Here is a 23,991-nt window from a genome sequence, read left to right as displayed (position 1 = left end):
CCATCCCCACCGTGAAACATGGTGGTGGCAGCATCATGCTGTGGGGATGCTTTTCTTCAGCAGGTACAGGGAAGCTGGTCAGAGTTGATGAGAAGATGGATGGAGCCAAATACAGGGCAATCTTAGAAGAAAACCTGTTAGAGTCTGCAAAAGACTTGAGACTGGGGCGAAGGTTCACCTTCCAGCAGGGCAACGACTCTAAACATACAGCCAGAGCTACAATGGAATGGTTTAGATCAAAGCATATTCATGTGTTAGAATGGGCCAGTCAAAGGCCAGACCTAAATCCAATTGAAAATCTGTGGCAAGACTTGAAAATATCTGTTCACAGACGCTCTCCATCCAATCTGACAGAGCTTGAGCTATTTTGCAAAGAAGAATGGACAAAAATGTCACTCTCTAGATGTGCAAAGCTGGTAGAGACATCCCCAAAAAGACTTGCAGCTGTAATTGCAGCAAAAGGTGGTTCTACAAAGTATTGACTCAGGGGAGCTGAATACAAATGTACCCAACACTTTTCACATATCTATTTGTAAAAAATGTTGAAAACCATTTATCATTTTCTTTCCACTTCACAATTATGTGCCGCTTTGTGTTGGTCTATCACATAAAATTCCAATAAAATACATTTACGTTTTTGGTTGTAACATGACAAAATGTGGAAAATTTCAAGGGCATGAATACTTTTTAAGGCACTGTAAAATACATTGAAAATCCAGCAGAGAACCTTTAAGCTCCTTGTAATTGCCATGGTAGGAATTTAGGCCCAGGAATGAGAGAACAGACATCTCACCACCTTTTGAGTGGTTGAACTCTCGAGCATCTACTAAACCCTTAAGCGGGCCATACATGGGTCGAATTCCAAATGAATTTTCCTTTGAAAATTGAAACTAAGAATTTTTGTTTCAATTTCGCGCCATGTTTGGGTGATTGGACATGTTGGAAATTTTTTGAAAAACAAACAAATTTCTAATCAACGATTAGAGAATCGTGCAAGAAATATAATTGAAAAAGAAATGCGCATGACTTGTGACCTAGAAAGAAAGAAAGATTCCCGCCACGAAAATGGCGCAGGTGTGTGCTTAGTTTATGTTAGAGACAGTGTTAGAGGTCAGTGCCCCACCCACCTGAGAAAGTCAGTGTGTGAAGTGAGAGGTGCCGGTATGCACCATACTGTCTAGGTCAGGACAGACTAAGGCCCGAGTGGGAGAGAGAGTCCAGGAGGCATAGAGCAGTTAGGGAGCTGTGGAAGGAAAGACACAGAGCTGAGGTACAGCGTCTGTGCACGAACACTGGGACGTGTTGGATGATCAGGAAGACCATGCTGTATCACTTGGAGCAGTAAAGCTACCACAAGAGAGCCAGGAAGCTGAATGTTATGTTTGTTGCACTAATGGTGAGAACCCCCTGCATGGGAACACATACCTGTATGAACTTTTTGACGTTTCTTTAAAAAAAAGGGGGCAGAAAAGCCCTGGAAATACTTCTGGTGTGCCGTAAACTCACAGTTTTGGCACTACCATTGAACCACAAAACCTCTACATGTCACAGTTGGTTGAGGATGTGGTGCTTTCGTGCACCGAAGAATGTGGTAATTTGGTACACCAAACTGTACTGCACAAGTATTCTGTGATGTGCTGCAAACAAAGGCAGGTTTACCTGTATCAGGAACAGGTTTACACTGCTGATGATGGAATAAAAAAATGACCCTCACAAAAAGATACAATAAATCTCCCTCAAACAATAAAATTCAAACTCCAGCCCTAAAACAAACCCCAAACTCCAACCCTAAAACACTAAACCCCAAACTCCAACCCTAAATACTAAATCCCAACCCTAAAACCCTACTAAACCCCAAACTCCAACCCCTAATACTAAACCCCAAACTCCAACCCTAAACCCCAAACTCCAACCCCAAACACTAAACCACAACCCTAAAACACTACTAAACACCAAACTCCAACCCTAAAACACTAAACCCCAAACTCCAACCCTAAATACTAAACGCCAAACTCCAACCCTAAATGCTAAACCCCAAACTCCAACCCTTAATACTAAACACCAAACTCCAACCCTGAACCCCAAACTCCAACCCTAAAACGCTAAACCCCAAGCTTTAACCCTAAATACTAAACCCCAAACTCTAACCCTAAAATACTAAACCCCAAACTCTAACCCTAAAATACTAAACCCCAAACTCTAACCCTAAAATACTAAACATCAAACTCCAACCCTAAACACTAAACATCAAACTCCAACCCTAAACACCAAACTCCAACCCTTAACACTAAACCCCAAACTCCAACCCTAAAACACTAAACCCCAAGCTTCAAACCTAAATACTAAACCCCAAACTCTAACCCTAAAATACTAAACCCAAAACTCCAACCCTAAATACTAAATCCCAAACTCCAACCCTAAAAAAATAAACCTCAAGTTTCAACCCTAAATACTAAACCCCAAACTCCAACCCTAAATACTAAACCCCAAACTCCAACCCTAAATACTAAACCCCAAGCTTCAACCCTAAACACTAAACCCCTAACTCCAACCCTAAACACTAAACCCCTAACTCCAACCCTAAATACTAAACCCCAAACTCCAACCCTAAATACTAAACTCCAACTCTAAAACACTAAACCCCAAACTCCAACCTTAAATACTAAACCCCAAAATCTAACCCTAAAATACTAAACCCCAAACTCCAACCCTAAATACTAAACCCCAAACTCCAACCCAAAAACGCTAAACCTTAATCTCCAATCCTAAATACTAAACCCCAAACTCCAACCTCAATACTAAACACAAACCCTAAAACACTAAACTCCAAACTCCTAACCTAAAAAAATAACCCCAAGCTCCAACCCTAAAACACTACACCCAAACTCTATATATATTTTTGTTTTCACTTTTAATCTAACAGATAATAATGTGGGGGTCAAGGCATCCCCAAACATGTTATTTAAAGGAACTGTGTATATTTAATTTTGCCTTTTAAGCACCCACCTGCCTCATATTGTTATCCCACCCTCTGTATTTAACCATAACAAAGTTGGCAACCTTACACTACTAAAGTGAGGCTATCCAGCTCTTACACATTATTGATTGCTGTGAGGCTCCTGACCAGGTTCTAATTTGTGCAGGGCATTATGGGTCAGCAGCCACGATCCAAATGACATTCAATTCATTTGAATTCTGGAAATCTGACAACACTAAAGGAGAACGTAGGCTGCAGAATTCATATTCTCCACAAGGTGGTCATCTCTCTTACGGTGTAGGAACAGACAGGAAGTGATGTAAGGTACAAACAGGAAGTGATGTAGGTACTGACAGGAAGTAATGGATCGATTTTGAGAGAAGACGTTGTTGGAACTGGCAGCAGAGGAGGTAATAAGATATTTTATATTTACACCCAGTAATCCCTCCGTCATGTCCATCCTTGTCCCTCATATTCACTGTTATGTCTTTTACCTCTGCGGATGTAACTACATATAGAATTGTCATATCTGTACAGATACATCCTAAATATAGATCCATTTATCCAACTGTCTATCCAGAGCCTCTGGTTTATAGACCGGATACATCCTAAATATAGATCCATTTATCCAACTGTCCACCCAGAGCCTCTGGTTTATAGATCAGATACATCCTAAATATAGAGCCATTTAGCCAACTGTCCATCCAGAGCCTCTGGTTTATAGACCAGATACATCCTAAATATAGAGCCATTTAGCCAACTGTCCATCCAGAGCCTCTGGTTTATAGACCGGATACATCCTAAATATAGAGCCATTTAGCCAACTGTCCATCCAGAGCCTCTGGTTTATAGACCAGATACATCCTAAATATAGAGCCATTTATCTGTCTATCCAGAGCCGCAAGTGTAGCCCAGATGGGATTTAAATAAAGCTGGTACATTGTATTCTAACAGTGGGACTCACCACTATTGGGAATACATTGATTGGTGGTCTCAGCTGCCAATCAACATTAGTTTTCCAGTTTGTCCCTTTAACAGAAGTCGATCGAACGATTGACTTCTTTTGAGAAGGGAAGGGTAAACTTTGATCGAATTTCAACCAGTGCCTGCTGAACCAACCTGAACTTCAATCCATCCATGGTAAGCTTCAGAGATTATTTATCTTGCTCGCATTCCTTCATCTCTGTTTTGTGATATGTTCGGAGTTATTCTGTTGAACGTGGCTCTCAGGGTGATTTCCTCTCCATTCCTGTTCTGCTCAACATCTGTCACTTCAACAAAGGTTCTAATCCCCCCTCCCTCATCCCCATCCCCATCCCCATCCAACCTAACATAATATGTTCTTGCTGAATTTAGGCTTTAAATAAAATCTCTGTTTTTATCTTGAGTTACATTGATAAACAAGACCTCTAATCTGGTATAACAAGCAATATGGACTCTGGAGGAACTCTTTGTAGACATTGTTCATCCCAGTACAGTGCAGATCATTTTCAGTTTATTATCTATCTACATAGAGCCGTGTCCTGTACAGATCACATGACAACATCAATGAGGATGATTGACAAAGACCAAAATCACATGACAAAGAAGATATTGGACTTCACCCTGGAGATCATCTACCTGCTGATTGGAGAGGTGAGGAGGATTCTGGGGTGGTCACATGACATCATTATCTCTATTATTAAAAAATGTATCTGACCAACGAGCTGAGGTGAATTCTGGGAAAATTACACAATCATCTTAATATTCATTAAAAGAGGGTTTACATTTATCAGGAGAAGATGATGTGACCTGATATGGAGGATATTCTTGGAATGTCACAGCCTCAGTTCAGTAAGCATTCACATTTCTCTTGATGTCTTTCTATAGGGTTACACAATAGTGAAGAAGACATCTGGTGAGTATGTGACCTCCAATAGACATCATCGTGTGTCAGAAGGATGGAGAGGAACCCCGAGACACATCACTGTCCCTTCTTCTGTGCCCCTGACTCATTTATGTGACAAGAAGAAGAAGATTCTAGAGGTCACCCAGAAGATCACTGATCTGCTGACAGGAGAGGTGAGCGGTGCCGGGAATTCTGGGACATTATCCAGTAACAGACAAGGGATGTGTCTGGATGGTGACTGTATCATTGTGTGTGTCAGGTTCCTATAAGGTGTCAGGATGTCACTGTCTATTTCTCCATGGAGGAGTGGGAGTATTTAGAAGGACACAAGGATCTCTACAAGGACGTCATGATGGAGAATCAGAGGACCTTGAATGATGAAAAATTAGGAAAAAATATTTTTTTCTTGAATGAGAGGATATTGAATCTCACCCTGGAGATCATCCACCTGCTAACTGAGGAGGTGAGATTTCTGGGAGGTCACATGACATCACACTTATCTCTAATAATACAACACAGACCTGACCAGAGCAGATAGGTGGATTCTAATATTATATTTATTGCTTTATATCACAGGACTGTGCTGTAGTCATGAAGACATCTCTTGAGAATATTAAAAAAAGGAAAAATCATTTGTATACAAGGAGAAAAATACTTCACCCTATCACTACGTCTCCACCTGCCTTCCTGACTCTTGAGAGAAAAAGCAAGAAGAAGATTCTAGAAGTCACCAAGAAGATCATTGAGCTGCTGACAGGAGAGGTGAGCGGTGCCGGGAATTCTGGGACATTATCCAGTAACAGACAAGGGATGTATCTGGATGGTGACTGTATCATTGTGTGTGTCAGGTTCTTTTAAGGTGTCAGGATGTCACTGTCTATTTCTCCATGGAGGAGTGGGAGTATTTAGAAGGACACAAGGATCTCTACAAGGACGTCATGGTGGAGAATCAGCCGTCCCTCACATCACATAATAAGAGAAGACTTTATTATAAAGGTACAGAGGGACTTTTCTTTGGGCATTTTGGGTGACTTGCAGCAATTAAACTCTAGTAATGCAAACTACATACAGTGATTTGGTTATTAAATGTTTGGTTCCTTACCATCAAAAAACAATGGTTTTAGGATCTGTGTCAATTATATAAGTCTGCATTGTCTATGCTGACCTTGTCCAACATAGAAAAGTACATATCCTGTAGTAATATATGCTTGAGAAGTGCTAACATAAAATTATCATCAAAGTACCATCAAGTTCAACCAATTTGTATTAACCACAGTACCCAACAAATGAGGAGGAGATACTGTACACCATATGAAAGGTCCATCTCCATTCCTCAATATAACATCATGTTCCCAACAAATGAGGAGGAGATACTGTACACCATATGAAAGGTCCATCTCCATTCCTCAATATAACGTCATGTTCCCAACAAATGAGGAGGAGATACTGTACATCATATGAAAGGTCCATCTCCATTCCTCAATATAACGTCATGTTCCCAACAAATGAGGAGGAGATATTGTACATCATATGAAAGGTCCATCTCCATTCCTCAATATAACGTCATGCTTCCAACAAATCAGGTGGGGATACGGTAAACCATATGAAAGGTCCATCTCCATTCCTCAATATAAAGTCATGTTCCCAACAAATGAGGAGGAGATACTGTACACCATATGAAAGGTCCATCTCCATTCCTCAATATAACGTCATGTTCCCAACAAATGAGGAGGAGATACTGTACACCATATGAAAGGTCCATCTCCATTCCTCAATATAACGTCATGTTCCCAACAAATGAGGAGGAGATACTGTACACCATATGAAAGGTCCATCTCCATTCCTCAATATAAAGTCATGTTCCCAACAAATGAGGAGGAGATACTGTACACCATATGAAAGGTCCATCTCCATTCCTCAATATAACGTCATGTTCCCATCAAATGAGCTAGAGGTACTGTACATCATATGAAAGGTCCATCTCCATTCCTCAATATAACATCATGTTCCCAACAAGGTGAGAGCAGAATGTGAAAAATAATTCTTCTTTCTCTATTTTTTTTTTGCTTTCTAACAGAAGAACGTCATGGTGGTAGAACTTCGGTGGGAGATCTTATTTTACCTCCAGATTATGATGAAGAAAATAATGACGTGGCTCAGTATCCTCTCGGAGTAAATCTTCTCTCTCAAAATATTCACCACAGATCATATTGTCTGAAGAACCCAAAGAAAGCCCATAATGCTGAGGAATCTTCGAATCGATCACATACTCTTACATCAGACATCCTTATAAGATCTCACAATGCAAATTCATTGAATGGTCCAACTAAGGAAACTTCTCTAAGACATGAAGATGTACACACAGTTAAGAGTTCAATGTCATGTTTGGGGTGTGGGAAATCTTTTAAGACTAATTCTGAACTTGATAGACATCTCAGATCTCACACCAGTCTGACCTTTTCATGTTCAGAGTGCGGGAAATGTTTCACAGAGAAAGAAAACTTTCACAAACACCTTAGGAGTCACATTGGCGAGCAGCCTTATTTATGCACAGTGTGCGGGCAACCCTTCATTTCGAAACAAGTCCTTTTTAGACATCAGAGAAGTCACACAAGTCGAGCTCCTTATTCATGTTCTGAGTGTGGGAAATGTTTCTCTCTGAAAAAGAAACTTCTTACACACCAGAAAATTCACAGGGGTGAGCATCGTTATTCATGTTCAGAGTGTGGGAAATCTTTTGTTCATAAAGGGAACCTTCATATACACCAGAGAATTCACACAGGGGAACGTCCTTATTCATGTTCAGAGTGCGGGAAATGTTTCATTCATAGAGGAGACCTTCATAGACACCAGAGAGTTCACACAGGTGAGCGCCCTTATTCATGTTTAGAGTGCGGGAAATGTTTCACCCAGAAAAGATACTCTCTTACGCATCAGAAAATTCACACGGGCGAGCATTCTTTTTCATGTTCAGAGTGCGGGAAATGTTTTATTCTGAAAGGAGCACTTCTTAGACATCAGAGAGTTCACACAGGTGAGCGCCCCTATTCATGTTCAGAGTGCGGGAAATGTTTCAGTCAAAAAGAACACCTTCGTGCGCACCAAATAATTCACACGGGTGAGCGTCCCTATTCAGGCGAGTGTCTTTATTCATGTACAGAGTGCGGGAAATATTTCTTTCAGAAAAGAGCGCTTCTTATACACCAAAGAATTCACACTGGGGAGCGCCCCTATTCATGTTCAGAGTGCGGGAAATGTTTCACTCAGAAAGGAGAGCTTACTAGACACCAGAAAATTCACACTGGTGAACATCCTTATTCATGTTCAGAGTGCGGAAAATGTTTCATTCAAAAAGCACACCTTCTAACACACCAGAGAACTCACACGGGTGAGCGTCCATATTCATGTTCAGAGTGCGGGAAATGTTTCACCGTTAAAGCGAGCCTTCTTAAGCACTCGAAAAGTCACACAGGTGAAAGTTCAGCATTGGATATATGTTTTGCTGTAAAAGGAGCAATGATTGGACAGCAGGGAAGTCACACAGGCGAGCGTCTTTATTCATGTTCAGAGTGCGGGAAACGTTTCACTCGCAAAGGAAGCCTCCTTTATCACCAGAGAAGTCACAATGGTGAGCGTCCATATTCGTGTTCAGAGTGCGGGAAATGTTTTATCAAAAAAGGGAGCCTTCTTACACACCAGAGAACTCACACAGGTGAGCGTCCTTATTCATGTTCAGAGTGCGGGAAATGTTTCGCTCAAAAAGGAAACCTTCTTTTACACCAGAGAATTCACACAGGCGAGCGCCCTTTTTCATGTCCCGAGTGCGGGAAATGTTTCATGCGGAAAGCAGATCTCCTTTTACATCAGAGATTTCACACAGGTGAGCATCCGCATTCATGTTCAGAGTGCGGGAAATGTTTTAAACATCAAGGATATCTAGTTAGACATCAGAAAAGACACAACTGCTGAATCTGATGAGAAATGTATGATTACAAAAAAGAGTTTCCTGCCAAAGTGACAGTTTTAGTGTTTTGAAAGACCTGGTTGGTACTTTGATCTGTTGGCTTCCCAGAAACTCCGATGGAGAGATCTGCCGCTACATTTCCTGGTTCTCTTCACTTGTTGTGCATCAGATGTCTGTGCCATAGGTGTGCGCTGTCTATCGCATTAGGGTGTGCACCCCAAAACTCAAACATGTGTGTGGGTATGTGTGTATATATGTATACTGTATATAGAGAGATATACACTTTCAAGGAAATGTAAACAATTTTTAATCTTTTAATACATTTACCATCTTATGGCAGAGATGATTAGAGGTAGAGAGAGGAGGGGGGTGAGACAGAGAGGGACGTAAGAGAGAGGGTGGGAGAGGGAGGTGAGAGAGAGGGAGGTGAAAGAGAGGGGGGAGGGGTGAGAGAGAGTGGGTGAGAGAGAAAGGTGTGAGAGCGAGAGGGGGTGAGAGAGAAAGGTGTGAGAGCGAGAGGGGGTGAGAAAGAAAGGTGTGAGAGAGAGATGGAGATGAGAGAGGAGGGGAGTGAGAGAGCGAGTGGGGGTGAGAGAGAGGGGGTGGGGAGATAGAGAGGGGATGAGAGAGAGAAGGAGGAGAGGTGTGGGAGCGAGAGGAGGGGGTGAGAGAGAAAGGTGTGAGAGCGAGAGAGGGGGGTTAGAGAGAGATAGAGATGAGAGAGGAAGGGGGGTGAGAGAGAGATGAGAGAGAGAGGGGTGAGAGAGAAAGGTGTGGGAGCGAGAGCAGGGGGTGAGAGAGAAAGGTGTGGGAGCGAGAGGAGGGGGTGAGAGAGAGGGGGATGAGAGAGAAAGGTGTGGGAGCGAGAGAGGGGGATCAGAGAGAGGGGGTGAGAGCGAGAGAGGGAGGTGAGAGAGATGAGAGAGGAGGGGGTGAGAGAGAGGAGGTTAGAGAGATAGGTGAGGGAGGAGAGAGGGGGTGAGAGAGAGAAGGAGGTGAGGAAGGAGAGAGGGGGTGAGAGAGAGAAGGAGGAGAGAGGGGGTGAGAGAGAGGTGTGGGAGCGAGAGGAGGGGGTGAGAGAGAAAAGTGTGAGAGCGAGAGAAGGGGTGAGGGAGGTGAGAGAGAGATGTAGAGGAGGGAGGTGAGAGAGAGAGGGGGGTTGAGAGAGAAAGGTGTGAGAGCGAGAGGGGGTGAGAGAGAGAGATGGAGGTGAGAGGGAGGTGGGTGAGAGGGAGGGATGTGAGAGAGAAGGAGGAGAGGTGTGAGAGCAAGAGGAGGGGGTGAGAGAGAGAAGGAGGTGAGGGAGGAGAGAGGGGGTGAGAGAGAGAAGGAGGAGAGAGGGGGTGAGAGAGAGAAGGAGGAGAGAGGGGGTGAGAGAGAAAGGTGTGGGAGCGAGAGGAGGGGGTGAGAGAGAAAGGTGTGGGAGCGAGAGGAGGGGGTGAGAGAGAAAGGTGTGAGAGCGAGAGAGGGGGGTGAGGGAGGTGAGAGAGAGATGGAGAGGAGGGAGGTGAGAGAGAGAGGGGGGTGAGAGAGAAAGGTGTGAGAGCGAGAGGGGGTGAGAGAGAGATGGAGGTGAGAGAGAGGGAGGTGGGTGAGAGGGAGGGATGTGAGAGAGAAGGAGGAGAGGTGTGAGAGCAAGAGGAGGGGGTGAGAGGGGGGTGAGAGAGAGAAGGAGGTGAGGGAGGAGAGAGGGGGTGAGAGAGAAAGGTGTGGGAGCGAGAGGAGGGGGTGAGAGAGAAAGGTGTGGGAGCGAGAGGAGGGGGTGAGAGAGAAAGGTGTGAGAGCGAGAGAGGGGGGTGAGGGAGGTGAGAGAGAGATGGAGAGGAGGGAGGTGAGAGAGAGAGGGGGGTTGAGAGAAGGGTGAGAGCGAGAGGGGGTGAGAGAGAGATAGAGGTGAGATAGAGGGGAGATGAGAGAAAGGGAGGTGGGTGAGAGGGAGGGATGTGAGAGAGGGAGGGGAGACAGAAGGAGGTGAGAGAGAAAGGTGTGAGAGCGAGAGACGGGGTGAGAGGGAGAAGGGGGTGAGAGAGAAAGGTGTGAGAGCGAGAGAAGGGGGTGATAGAGAAAGGTGTGAGAGCGAGAGAGGGGGGTGAGAGAGAGATGGAGGTGAGAGAGAGAGGGGGAGGAGTGAGGGGGGTGAGAGAGAGAGGGGGAGGAGTGAGGGGGTGAGAGAGAAAGGTGTGAGAATGAGAGAGGGGTGTAAGGGAGAGATAGGGAGGGTGAGAGAGAAGGGGGTGTGAGGGAGAGATGGAGGGGATGTGAGAGAGAAGGAGGAGAGGTGTGAGAGCAAGAGGAGGGGGTGAGAGGGGGGTGAGAGAGAGAAGGAGGTGAGGGAGGAGAGAGGGGGTGAGAGAGAAAGGTGTGGGAGCGAGAGGAGGGGGGTGAGAGAGAAAGGTGTGGGAGCGAGAGGAGGGGGTGAGAGAGAAAGGTGTGAGAGCGAGAGAGGGGGGTGAGGGAGGTGAGAGAGAGATGGAGAGGAGGGAGGTGAGAGAGAGAGGGGGGTTGAGAGAAGGGTGAGAGCGAGAGGGGGGTGAGAGAGAGATAGAGGTGAGATAGAGGGGAGATGAGAGAAAGGGAGGTGGGTGAGAGGGAGGGATGTGAGAGAGGGAGGGGAGACAGAAGGAGGTGAGAGAGAAAGGTGTGAGAGCGAGAGACGGGGTGAGAGGGAGAAGGGGGTGAGAGAGAAAGGTGTGAGAGCGAGAGAAGGGGGTGATAGAGAAAGGTGTGAGAGCGAGAGAGGGGGGTGAGAGAGAGATGGAGGTGAGAGAGAGAGGGGGAGGAGTGAGGGGGGTGAGAGAGAGAGGGGGAGGAGTGAGGGGGTGAGAGAGAAAGGTGTGAGAATGAGAGAGGGGTGTAAGGGAGAGATAGGGAGGGTGAGAGAGAAGGGGGTGTGAGGGAGAGATGGAGGGGATGTGAGAGAGATGGAGATGAGAGAGGAGGGGGTGAGAGAGAGGGAGGTGAGAGAGAGAAGGAGGTGAGAGGGAGGGATGTGAGAGAGGGAGAGTGAGAGAAGGGGGTGAGAGAGAGATGGAGATGAGAGAGGAGGGGGGTGAGAGAGAGAGGTGGATGTGAGGGAGAGAGGGAGGGTGAGAGAGAAAGGGGGATGTGAGGGGGTGAGAACGAGAGGGGGTGTTCAATATGCCTACTACTCACAATCATGGTTCCAGGCTGGTCTCCCAGAGGCTCTGCCACCTTCATTACAAGCCCTTTCACAGCAGTGTGTGCCAGTCAGGGGGTGGCGTGTGGGGTGGAGCAGACTCAGCAGGGATCGGATGGGAAGCGGAGCAGATTGAGCCTCCTCTGTCCTATTTGTACACACTGTACTGGGCACTGCCGCCGATTGGTTCCGCACTGCACAGTACACCTTCCCGGCTGACAAGAGAGATGATGTGTGGATTACTCGAGGTATGTAGTGCATGACAGGGCACAGTGGGTCCCCCTTCACTCGGGGAACACTTCGATACACTGAATGATACACTGGATGGCGCTAGTGCACAGGGTGATTAGGGTGTGCCCAGGCACGCCCCTTGCGCATACCTATGGGCTGTGCAGAGAGAAGCTGTTGTGTAGCTCAACAGGTCCTAAATATCTCCTATGATCGTCAGCTCCATCTAGTGGCTGTAGTCTTGCATTTTTTCTTTTTTTTTATTAAGGTACTTTAAGAAATACTGCATTATGACCACTAGGCTACTGAATACTCAAAGGATCATTGTAAATCTGCAAGAACCCATAACGCCCAATCAGAAATATACCTTTCCCAGAGAACCCTTTTGGTTTGAACTTGATTATGTAAGAATTTATTTCAGTCAAGCCATTTTTTGGTCAATCAGATATTATGATTTTTTTTTAAAGTACAATAAAAAAATGTTCAACTATAGTATAATATTTTGTTTCGACTCCTTACTTTTACAAATTACCATAAATCAGCCTTTCTCAATCTTTTTGCCCCAGAGGAACCCTTTCAGGTCTCAGGAAAAAACAATTCATATTATTGGTGGGTCAGTGGTGACAGTGCTCCTTGCATCCAGTGGGAAGGATTCCCCCTATATTGGTGGTCAGTGGGAAGAATGTCCCTTACATTGGTGGCCAGTGGGACGAGTGTACCTTACATTGGGAAGCAGGGGGAAGAATATTCCTTACATTGGGGATCAGTGGGAAGAATGCTCCTTACATTGGTGATCAGTGGGAAGAATGTTCCTTACATTGGTGATCAGTGAGAAGAATGCTCCTTACATTGGGGATCAGTGGGAAGAATGCTCCTTACATTGGTGATCAGTGGGAAGAATGTTCCTTACATTGGTGATCAGTGGGAAGAATGTTCCTTACATTGGTGATCAGTGAGAAGAATGTCCCTTACATTGGTGATCAGTGAGAAGAATGTTCCTTACATTGGTGATCAGTGAGAAGAATGTCCCTTACCTTGGTGGTCAGTGGGGAAAATGTTCCATACATTGGCTGTCAGTGGGAAGATTGTTCCTTACATTGGTGATCAGTGGGGGAAATGTTCCTTACATTGGTTGTCAGTGGGAAGATTGTTCCTTACATTGGGGATCAGTGGGAAGAATGCTCCCTATATTAGTGGCCAATGGGAAGAATGCCCCTTACATTGGTGGTCAATGAGAACAATATCCTCCTTACATTGGTGGTCAGGATGCAACCTTTACAGACAGATAAATAGATCATTGGTGTCATGCAGTTGCCTCTGTCTGTTCTGTTGGCCCTAGAAACTATGCAGACACCACTGAATGGAATCATAATCATCAAGCGGAAGATCAATCACCCACAGCTCAAGGAACCCCTAACAAACTCTGGAGGAACCGTGGCTGAAAATGGCTGTTTTAGATGATGGGTGATTGGAATGATCTCTGTTCTTAGAGAGTCATCCATTTGTGTTTTATCAATAAGATGGAGAATCCAGAAGGTTCAGCTCCACACATGTGTCAGATGATATTCCACATCTACAGTACATGGACCCTGTGGTGTAACTATAACCATAAGGCTGGGTTCACACTAGAGCACGGAGCGGCTCACAGCAGGGGGTCTGGTGCGTCTCCATTTACCGATTTAGGTTCAATTTCAGCCGGAATTTTGGACTAAATTCAGACCTGAAACGGACCAAAAGTCTCACAAGACTCCTGTGCAATTTGCACCAGAGCCGCTCCGGAGATGTGTCAACCGGCTCCATAGAAAGCCGGTCAAAATCTCCTGCTATGCGCAATAGTGTGAACCCAGCCTAAAAGAGCACATAGTTGCTGTGGGACCTGGAGGTGGGATGGGGGCCTAATAGGGAATTATAGAGGCGAGATAAGCATAAAAATAGTAGTATCTGAGGACAACACAGATCTAGGACCGAATCATTAAGGGTTGGAGAGCTTGATGTTGGTGCTGAACCTGAGTTTTTGTGATCTCTGTTGGGAGTGACCTAGAGTAATGCTGGGTGACTCACAGGTGGTGTTCCCAGGACCTCCCACTCCTTTCCAGAATCTCCTGTTTTTTTCTGGAAAGAGAGGTGGAGAGGGGAGGTGGAGCTACCTGGGGTGTTCTGAGGAGCCCTGACCAATCCCCAATCTAGATTGGCAGGGGGTAGGCCTCCTTAAATACCCAGGGTCAGCCCAGATGGGGAGGGGTTGATTCGGATGGAGATGGAGTGTTAGGCTGTAGGGGCCTTTGAGGGAGCTCCCCAGTCTGGGGAGGGGGGTGACCTTGGGCCTGGGCTCCGGTGCAGACAGGACCCTCTTACAACCCACAGAGGTGTCCTGACCAGGAGGCACAGGAGGAGCAAGAGAGAACAGCGGGAGAACACTGCTGGGCAAGTCTCCAGGCGATCCACAGAGGCAGCCAGGAGGGCTGGTGAGTGCTCACACCGTCGGAAGGACTGGGAGGCATGCCTGAGAGGACTGAGATGGAGCAGTCTGGGATGGGTGCAGAGCCAGCCTGGAGAATGGTGGTGTCACAGGCAGTGGAAAGGGGCAGCTGCGGTCAGGAGGGCTGGCAGTGCCTGAAGAGTTGGTTCTGGGAGCAGTAGCCACAGGGACAGCTAGCACTGGGACTTTCTATTTTGCTACACCGTTTACAGGCGGTCCCTGCCTGTAAACGGCATTTGGTCTGGCTGAGCCAGTGTCAGGCCTACCATGCTAGCTAGTCCAGGAAATGCAGCAAGTGACGTGCTGGAGGAGTGAGGTGTGATACTCTGCAAGTAAGGAAGAGCAGAAGGCGAAGAGAGGAGATTGTATATATCGGGGGGTGTATATAGAAGTCCCAACATTGACTGTTAATTCCTTGGGCATCTCATAAGTTCCCTTTCCCCATCCAAGTTAAATTCCCCTCAATAAAACATAAAAACAAGTGCAAGGACTGTTTTCATGTCTCTGAGAGAGGGAAAGGTGTGTGCCTGGCTGGGGCAGGGTGACAGACAGACTACTACATTCAGCAGCTCCTACAGGGTTACCGCTACAGATGCATCACTAGAGGGGTCACCAGCAGGAGGAAGAAGGTCCTGATTCCTCTATATAGATCTTTATATCTCTAGAGGGGTCACCAGCAGGAGGAAGAAGGTCCTGATTCCTCTATATAGATCGTTATATCTCTAGAGGGGTCACCAGCAGGAGGAAGGAGGTACCAATCTTCTATATTTATCTTTATATCACTATATATATCACTATATATATATATATATATATATATATATATATATATATATATATATATATATATATATATATATATATATATATATATATATATATATATATATATATATATATATGTATAGTAAAAGACAAAACAAAACAGATCAGCGGGCAAATGGAAGAAACACAACGTTGGCTGCAGTTCTTACACTCTCCACAAGGCAGTGAGCTCACTTATTGTAAGTGGAACGCAGAGACAGGAAGTGATGTCAGGTATAAAAACACGTTCCAAGTCAGAGGTCAAATGGGAGGAAGTAGAACAAAGACATTGCTGGGACTGGCAGCAGAGGAGGTAATGAGATCTTATTTTATATTTACACCCAGTAGGGTTGCCACCTCATCCCTTTAAACCCGAACACATATTAATTACACAGGTTCTGTGGCTGATTAAGGTGGTAATTAAACTCACTTGGTGCCTTATCTGCATTTAATTAGCCTCAGAACCTGTGTAATTCATATGTGTTCGGGTTTAAAAGGATGAGGTGGCAACTCTAACACCCAGTAACCCCCCCGTCATGTCCGTCCTCTTCCTCCATAGTCACTGTGATGTCAGTTATCTCCAGCAGATGCTCACATAGAGACAGTTATACTGTAATGTGAGATATTTTCTAAATATAAAGCCATTTATCCAACTGTCCATCCAGAGCCTCTGGTTTATAGACCGGATACATCCTAAATATAGAACCATTTATCCAACTGTCCATCCAGAGCCTCTGGTTTATAGACCAGATACATCCTAAATATAGAACCATTTATCCAACTGTCCATCCAGAGCCTCTGGTTTATAGACCAGATACATCCTAAATATAGAACCATTTATCCAACTGTCCATCCAGAGCCTCTGGTTTATAGAACTGTCTATGTCCCCACAGGGGATTCCACTCACTTCTTGTTTTGTCTTATACAGGTCAAATGAACAGTTAGGGGAAATCTCCCTAACAAGGGGACAGGCAGAAAAACAACCTCCATAGAAGTTATAACCCTTCTCCTCGCTATCCAAAACTAAAATAAGAAGTTTGCCTAGAGTTTGGATTTACCTTCAATGAGACCGATGAATACGGCCTGCAATATGGAATATTAACCCATTTGAGATGTAAGAAGACTGTCTTTACTCATCCAGTACAGATCATTATCGGGTTATTGTCTCCAGAGAGAAGAGCCCTCTGAAGATCATATGATGACCATAATGAGTACGGAGAAGAGAATACTAGACCTCACCCTGGAGATCATTTCCCTGCTAACCGGAGAGGTGAGGAGGATTCTGGGAGGTCACATGACATCACTCTTATCTCTATTAATAAAACACAGACCTGACCGGAGAGGTGAGGAGGATTCTGGGAGGTCACATGACATCACTCTTATCTCTATTAATAAAACACAGACCTGACCGGAGAGGTGAGGAGGATTCTGGGAGGTCACATGACATCACTCTTATCTCTATTAGTAAAACACAGACCTGACCGGAGAGGTGAGGAGGATTCTGGGAGGTCACATGACATCACTCTTATCTCTATTAGTAAAACACAGACCTGACCGGAGAGGTGAGGAGGATTCTGGGAGGTCACATGACATCACTCTTATCTCTATTAATAAAACACAGAGCTGACTGGAGAGGTGAGAAGGACTCTGGGATCTTTACACAATCAACTATCTATTTATGAAACATAGATCTGACTGTATTAGGTGAAGGTGATAGTTACATGATGTGACCTGATATGGAGGAGGTTCTGGGGATATCACAGCCTGAACTTAATAATCATTCAAATTTCTCATGACGTCTCTTGATAGGGTTACACAGTAGTGAAGAAGACATCTGGTGAGAATGTGACATCTGGCGGTCATCAGATAGGGAGCCATAGACACAGCACTGTCCTGTCTTATGAGAGAAACAGCAATAAGAAGATACTAGAAGTCACCAAGAAGATGATGGAGCTCCTGACAGGAGAGGTGAGCGGTGCCGGGAATTCTGGGACATTATCCAGTAACAGACAAGGGATGTGTCTGGATGGTGACTGTATCATTGTGTGTGTCAGGTTCCTATAAGGTGTCAGGATGTCACTGTCTATTTCTCCATGGAGGAGTGGGAGTATTTAGAAGGACACAAGGATCTCTACAAGGATGTCATGATGGAGAATCAACAGTCATTCAGCTATGTAAAAAAAGAAAACAATACATTTAGCTTGAAGGAGATGATATTGAACCTCACCCTGGAGATCATCCACCTGCTGACCGAAGAGGTGAGGAGGATTCTGGGAGGGTCAGATGACCTCACTCTTATTACTATTAATAAAACACATTATGCTAATAATATTATATGTATTGCTTTTATAATACAGGAGAGTGTGATCGTCAAGAAGACATCTTTTGAGAATACAAATCACCACTTGTTAGCAAAACTGAAAGAAAGACAAAGCTCCATCAACGATCCTTCACTAACCTTCCAAACCCTTAAACGAAACACCAAGAAAAAGATTCTAGAAGTCACCAAGAAGATCATTGATCTGCTGACAGGAGAGGTGAGCGGTGCCGGGAATTCTGGGACATTATTCAGTAACAGACAAGGGATGTGTCTGGATGGTGACTGTATCATTGTGTGTGTCAGGTTCCTATAAGGTGTCAGGATGTCACTGTCTATTTCTCCATGGAGGAGTGGGAGTATTTAGAAGGACACAAGGACCTCTACAAGGACGTCATGATGGAGAATCAGCCGTCCCTCACATCACCGGGTAAGAGGAGACTTTATTGTAAAGGAGAGAGCAGTACGGAGGATCCACCTAGATCCCCCATCATCTGATAAACACATAGAAACAATGTATTCAGTCAGTGTGTGTGTTTCCTACAGATGGATCCAGTAATGGGAACCCACCAGAGAGATGTCCCCGTCCTCTGTATTCCCGGGATTTCACACGAAAAGATCACAACTATGCAAAAAATAGTCAGGTAGAAACCATATTTAAAATTCATATACCTTTATTATAATTTGTATATTTTCTAGATTTTTTACAATTAATACTGTTTTTCATTATATACTCAGAATAAACACCTAAATTATTGTGAAGTAATAATTAAAAAAGAGGTCAAAGAGGAGAATGAAGAGGTTGGAATTTTGAAGGACGTGGACTATTTAGAAGGACACAAGGATCTCCACAATGAGAATCGGCCATTCCTTATATCACCGGGTAAGAGAAAACTTTATTGTAAAGGAGAGAGCAGTACCGGAGAGTCCAACTGGGTACACTGTTAACATTTCTAGTTTGCTTCTGTGAATATACAGTATGTGTTCTGACCAAAAGGTTGAGAAGATTAGCTGCATTTCCTTCCTCAGATTAGATGAGGAGTCATCTTTTCTTTATTAGTTTAATACTCATGGTGTTAGGCCAGTGCTTCTCCTGTCCTCAGGACCCACTAACAGGCCAGAATTTAAGTATTACCTTGGGGAGATGCAGACTAGAATACTGCAATCCCTGAGCAGCAAATGATATCACCTGTGATGTATTTCAGTTATCTTGCACACCTGGCCTGTTAGTGGGTTCTGAGGACAGGAGTTGAGAAACACTGGGTTGGGCAATATAACTGGTCTAGTGTAGCTCCACTTGTAGCAGCCCCACCTCTCTTAAGGCAAGCAGGTCTATTGGTACTTGGTTGCCCCAGACTGTATACACAATGCTATGTTCACTGCCCAGGAAGCATAGGAGACTAGGTGAACAGAGTACCTGTAGCATCAAGGGTACAAATATCCACAGAGGATGGCTGGGACTGGTCCCTTGGTAGGAACATGATCAGTGGAATATGCAGATAGGTGAGTACAGGCAGAGATGTAGTCAGCCAACAGGCACAAGGTTGGTCCAGGCGGCAGGCAGATACTTGGCCAAGAAACAGGAAAACAGTCAGTCCAGGCAACAGACAAAAAGGTGGCTAGAAAACAGGAAAAGTGCTGGTCCAGGAGGCAGGCAGATCTGTGGTCATTATACAGGCAAAGGGTCAGTTCAGGCAGCAGGCAGATATGTGACTAGTATACAGGTAAATGGTCAGTTCAGGCAGCAGGCAGAAACATGGCTGGAAAACAGGCAAAGGGCTGGTCCAGGTGGCAGGCAGACCCGTGGTCAGAATACAGGCAAAGGATCAGTCCAGTCAGAAGGCAGAAACATGGATAGAAAACAGGCAAGGGGTCGGTACTTATTAGATGAGATGCAGGCAAATGGTAGCTAGTCAGGCACATGTGAAAACTTATAAGGAGTACTGGGTTCAGGGTCAGTCAAGTTTAAGTCAGGTGCCTTTGGAAGGATGAAGGAATCGAATCAAGGCTGGGGGGAGGAAAAGACAGGCGGCATTGCCTGGCAACAGGATACCTCAAAGCTGAGCTGTGAGTAGATTAGTTCCACTGCAGGAGGGAGTGGTTAATGGAGAGCCTGGAGGAGGAGTCCATGGTGCGTCTGCATTGCCTGAGCAAAGGAGATAATGGACAATATAAAAGGTCCATGTCCATTCCTCAATATAACGTAACAACTGAGGAGAAGCTACTGTACACCATATGAAAGGTCCATCTCCATTCCTCAATATAATGTCATGTTCCCAACAAATGAGGAGGAGATACGGTACACCATATGAAAGGTCCATCTCCATTCCTCAATATAACGTCATGTTCCCAACAAATGAGGAGGAGATACTGTACACCATATGAAAGGTCCATCTCCATTCCTCAATATAACGTCATGTTCCCAACAAATGAGGAGGAGATACTGTACATCATATAAAAGGTCCATCTCCATTCCTCAATATAACGTCATGTTCCCAACAAATGAAGTGGAGATACTGTACACCATATGAAAGGTCCATCTCCATTCCTCAATATAATGTCATGTTCCCAACAAATAAGGAACAGATACTGTACACCATATGAAAGATCCATCTCCATTCCTCAATATAATGTCATGTTCCCAACAAATGAGGAGGAGATACTGTACACCATATGAAAGGTCCATCTCCATTCCTCAATATAACGCCATGTTCCCAACAAATGAGGAGGAGATACTGTACACCATATGAAAGATCCATCTCCATTCCTCAATATAACGTCATGTTCCTAACAAATGAGGAGGAGATACTGTACACCATATGAAAGGTCCATCTCCATTCCTCACTATGCCCAATTTATTAATACACAACCACTGTTACCCTGTCCGACACTTAATTTGAACGTATTGTATACTATATCTGATTTTTCTTTCATAAATAAATGTTGACTTCAAGAAGTGGAAAAGACTGGCATTGATGAAAACATTGCTTTCCAATAGATGGACGATATGTCGGGAATAACTCAGAAGAAGAGCTTCTTCTATCTTCATCTCATAAGGCAGAAGATAACGGCATCACACGATGTTTTCCAGGATTAAAACCCATTTCTCCAACCAATCACCATGGACCATTCCATCTGGAGACATCAACTGATCCCTCAAATCCTGAAGAACCTCCCGATCAATCACTTCCTGTTAAATCAGACGTTCATCTTAGCTTTTGCAGTGCGGATACATCTTCCAATCCATCTAATTCCAATGAATCTTCTGTCAGCCAAAAGGAAGTTCACACAGACCAGAGTTCATTGTCATGTTTAGTGTGCGGGATATGTTTTAAGGCGAAATCAGAACTTCTTCTACATCTTAGATCTCACTCCAGTGTGTCTTTTGCATGTTCTGAGTGCGGGAAATCTTTCGCCGACAAAGGAGCACTTGTTATACACCAGAAAACGCACACAGGTGAAGAAAGTCCTTTCACGTGTTCAGAGTGCGGGAAATGTTTTACTGAGAAAGGTGAACTCTTTACACACCAGAGAACTCACAAGGGTGGGAACCCTTATTCATGTACGGAGTGCGGCAAATGTTTTACTCGAAAAAGAAACCTTCGTATACACCAGAGAATTCACACGGGTGAGCGTCCTTTTTCGTGCACAGAGTGCGGGAAATGTTTCAGCGATAAGGGAAGTCTTCTTAGACACCTAAGAATTCACACGGGTCAACGTCCTTACTCATGTCCAGAGTGCGGGAAATACTTCAGTAAGAAAGGAGAACTCCTTAGCCATCACAGAATTCACACGGGTGAGCGTCCTTTTTCATGTTCAGAGTGCGGGAAATCGTTCACTCAAAAAGGAGGTCTTCAAAGACACCAAAGAAGTCACACAGGTGAACGTCCCTATTCATGTGGACAGTGCGGGAAATCTTTCACTCAGAAAATAAATCTTCTTAGACACCAGAAAAGCCACACAGGAGACCGTCCTTATTCATGTTCAGAGTGCGGGAAATGTTTCATTCGGAAAGGACAACTTCTTATACACCAGCGAGTTCACACGGGTGAGCGTCCTTATTCGTGTTTAGAGTGCGGGAAATGTTTCACTCAGAATGGAGAGTTTATTAGACACCAGCAAATTCACACAAAACGTCCTTTTCTATGTTCAGAGTGCGGGAAATCTTTCCCTGATGTAAGTTCACTTCTCGCACATCAGAGAATTCACGCGGGTGAGCATCCTTTCTTATGTTCAGAGTGTGGGAAATGTTATTCTCAGAAATCAGACCTTCTTGTACACCAGAGAATTCACACAGGTGAGCGACCTTATTCATGTCCAGAGTGCGGGAAATGTTTCACTCAGAGAGGAAGCCTCCTTAGACACCGGGGAAGTCACAGCGGTGAGCGTCCTTTCTCATGTCCCGAGTGCGGAAAATACTTCACCAACAAAGAAGGCCTCATTAGACACCAAAGAAGTCACACGGGTGAACATCCTTTCTCCTGTTCAGAGTGCGGGAAAAGTTTCAACCAAAGAGGAAACCTCCTTACACACCAGAGAAGCCACAAGGGCGAGCGTCCTTATTCATGTTCAGAGTGCGGAAAGTGTTTCACTCGCAAAGAAAAACTTCTTTCACACCATAGGATTCACACGGGCGACAATCTTTTTCCGTGTCCTGTGTGCGGGAAAACGTTCACGGAGAGGTTTGCGCTTCTTAGACACCAGAGAAGTCACACGGGCGAGCGCCCCTTCTCGTGCGCGGAGTGCGGGAAAGGTTACACTCGGAAAGCAGAACTTCTTATACACCAGAGGAGTCACACAGGCGAGCGCCCGTTTTCGTGCACAGAGTGCGGGAGATGCTTCCGGCGGAAAAAAGAGCTCGTTAGACACCAGAGAATTCACACGGGCGAGTGTCCTTTTACCTGTTCAGAGTGCGGGAAGTCTTTCACGCAGAACGGAGACCTTCTTAGGCACCAGAAGATCCATACGGAAGAACGTCCACATTCGTGCTCGGAGTGCGGGAAATGTTTCTCTCAGAAAGGAGCGCTTGTTAAACACCAGAGAATTCACTCAGGAGAGCGTCCTTTTTCGTGTTCGTTGTGCGGGAAATGTTTTACAAGTAAAGGAAACCTACTTAGACACCAGAGGACACATACCTGCTGACCAACGTACCGAGACATTTCACAATTCTATTGGCTCCGTACATCTCACAACTCTATGGTATCGGTCATTAAATGGGTCACGTGCCTGGAAGAGGGACATGGATTAAAGGTGGCGGCTGAGCCATTATTTGGTAGACACTTCCGTGGTGAGATCTGCTGCAGGTCCTGGTTCTCTTTCCGCGCACTCTGGGCTATCCCCGTTCTTCTTTTACTTTCTCCATAATACAATATACACTATATTGCCAAAAGTATTGGGACGCCTGCCTTTACACGCACATGAACTTTAATGGCATCCCAGTCTTAGTCTGTAGGGTTCAATATTGAGTTGGCCCACCCTTTGCATCTATAACAGCTTCAACTCTTCTGGGAAGGCTGTCCACAAGGTTTAGGAGTGTGTCTATGGGAATGTTTGACCATTCTTCCAGAAGTGCATCTGTGAGATCAGGCACTGAAGTTGGACAAGAAGGTTTGGCTCTCAGTCTCCTCTCTAATTCATCCCAAAGGTGTTCTATCGGGTTGAGGTCAGGACTCAAGTTCCTCCACCCCAAACTCGCTCATCCATGTCTTTATGGACCTTGCTTTGTGCACTGGTCCAAATCATTTGGTGGAGGGGGGATTATGGTGTGGGGTTGTTTTTCAGGGGTTGGGCTTGGCCCCTTAGTTCCAGTGAAGGGAACTCTTAAGGCATCAGCATACCAAGACATTTTAGACAATTTCATGCTCCCAACTTTGTGGGAACAGTTTGGGGATGGCCCCTTCCTGTTCCAACATCACAGTGCACAAATCAAGGTCCATAAAGACATGGATGAGCGAGTTTGGGGTGAAGGAACTTGACTGGTCCTGACCTCAACCCGATAGTCATGTTGGAACAGGAAGGGCCCATCCCCAAACTGTTCCCATAAAGTTGGGAGCATGAAATTGTCCAAAATGTCTTGGTATGCTGACGCCTTAAGAGTTCCCTTCACTGGAACTAAGGGGCCAAACCCAACCCCTGAAAAACAACCCCACACCATAATCCCCCCCCCCCCCCCCCCAC

The 23,991-nt window shown here is 45.1% G+C and overlaps 1 protein-coding gene across 1 annotated transcript; it reads left to right on the top strand.

Annotated features, from left to right (window-relative positions):
• Window positions 1–3,295: 3,295 nt before the first annotated feature.
• LOC141104654 (uncharacterized) lies at window positions 3,296–23,282 on the top strand. Its single transcript, XM_073594319.1, has 8 exons — window positions 3,296–3,387; window positions 4,492–4,612; window positions 4,847–5,038; window positions 5,125–5,328; window positions 5,442–5,627; window positions 5,714–5,861; window positions 6,943–8,811; window positions 21,254–23,282. The coding sequence occupies exons 2-8, from the start codon at window positions 4,514–4,516 to the stop codon at window positions 22,954–22,956; spliced, it is 4,401 nt and encodes a 1,466-aa protein (XP_073450420.1). The 5' UTR covers window positions 3,296–3,387; window positions 4,492–4,513; the 3' UTR covers window positions 22,957–23,282.
• The last annotated feature ends 709 nt before the right edge of the window (window positions 23,283–23,991 follow it).

Source organism: Aquarana catesbeiana, linkage group LG08 (genome assembly GCF_042186555.1).
Source record: "Aquarana catesbeiana isolate 2022-GZ linkage group LG08, ASM4218655v1, whole genome shotgun sequence".
Classification (NCBI taxonomy): Eukaryota; Metazoa; Chordata; class Amphibia; order Anura; family Ranidae; genus Aquarana; species Aquarana catesbeiana.
The sequence above is the reverse complement of the archived record's forward strand: the minus strand, read 5'-3'. Positions and strand labels throughout refer to the sequence as shown.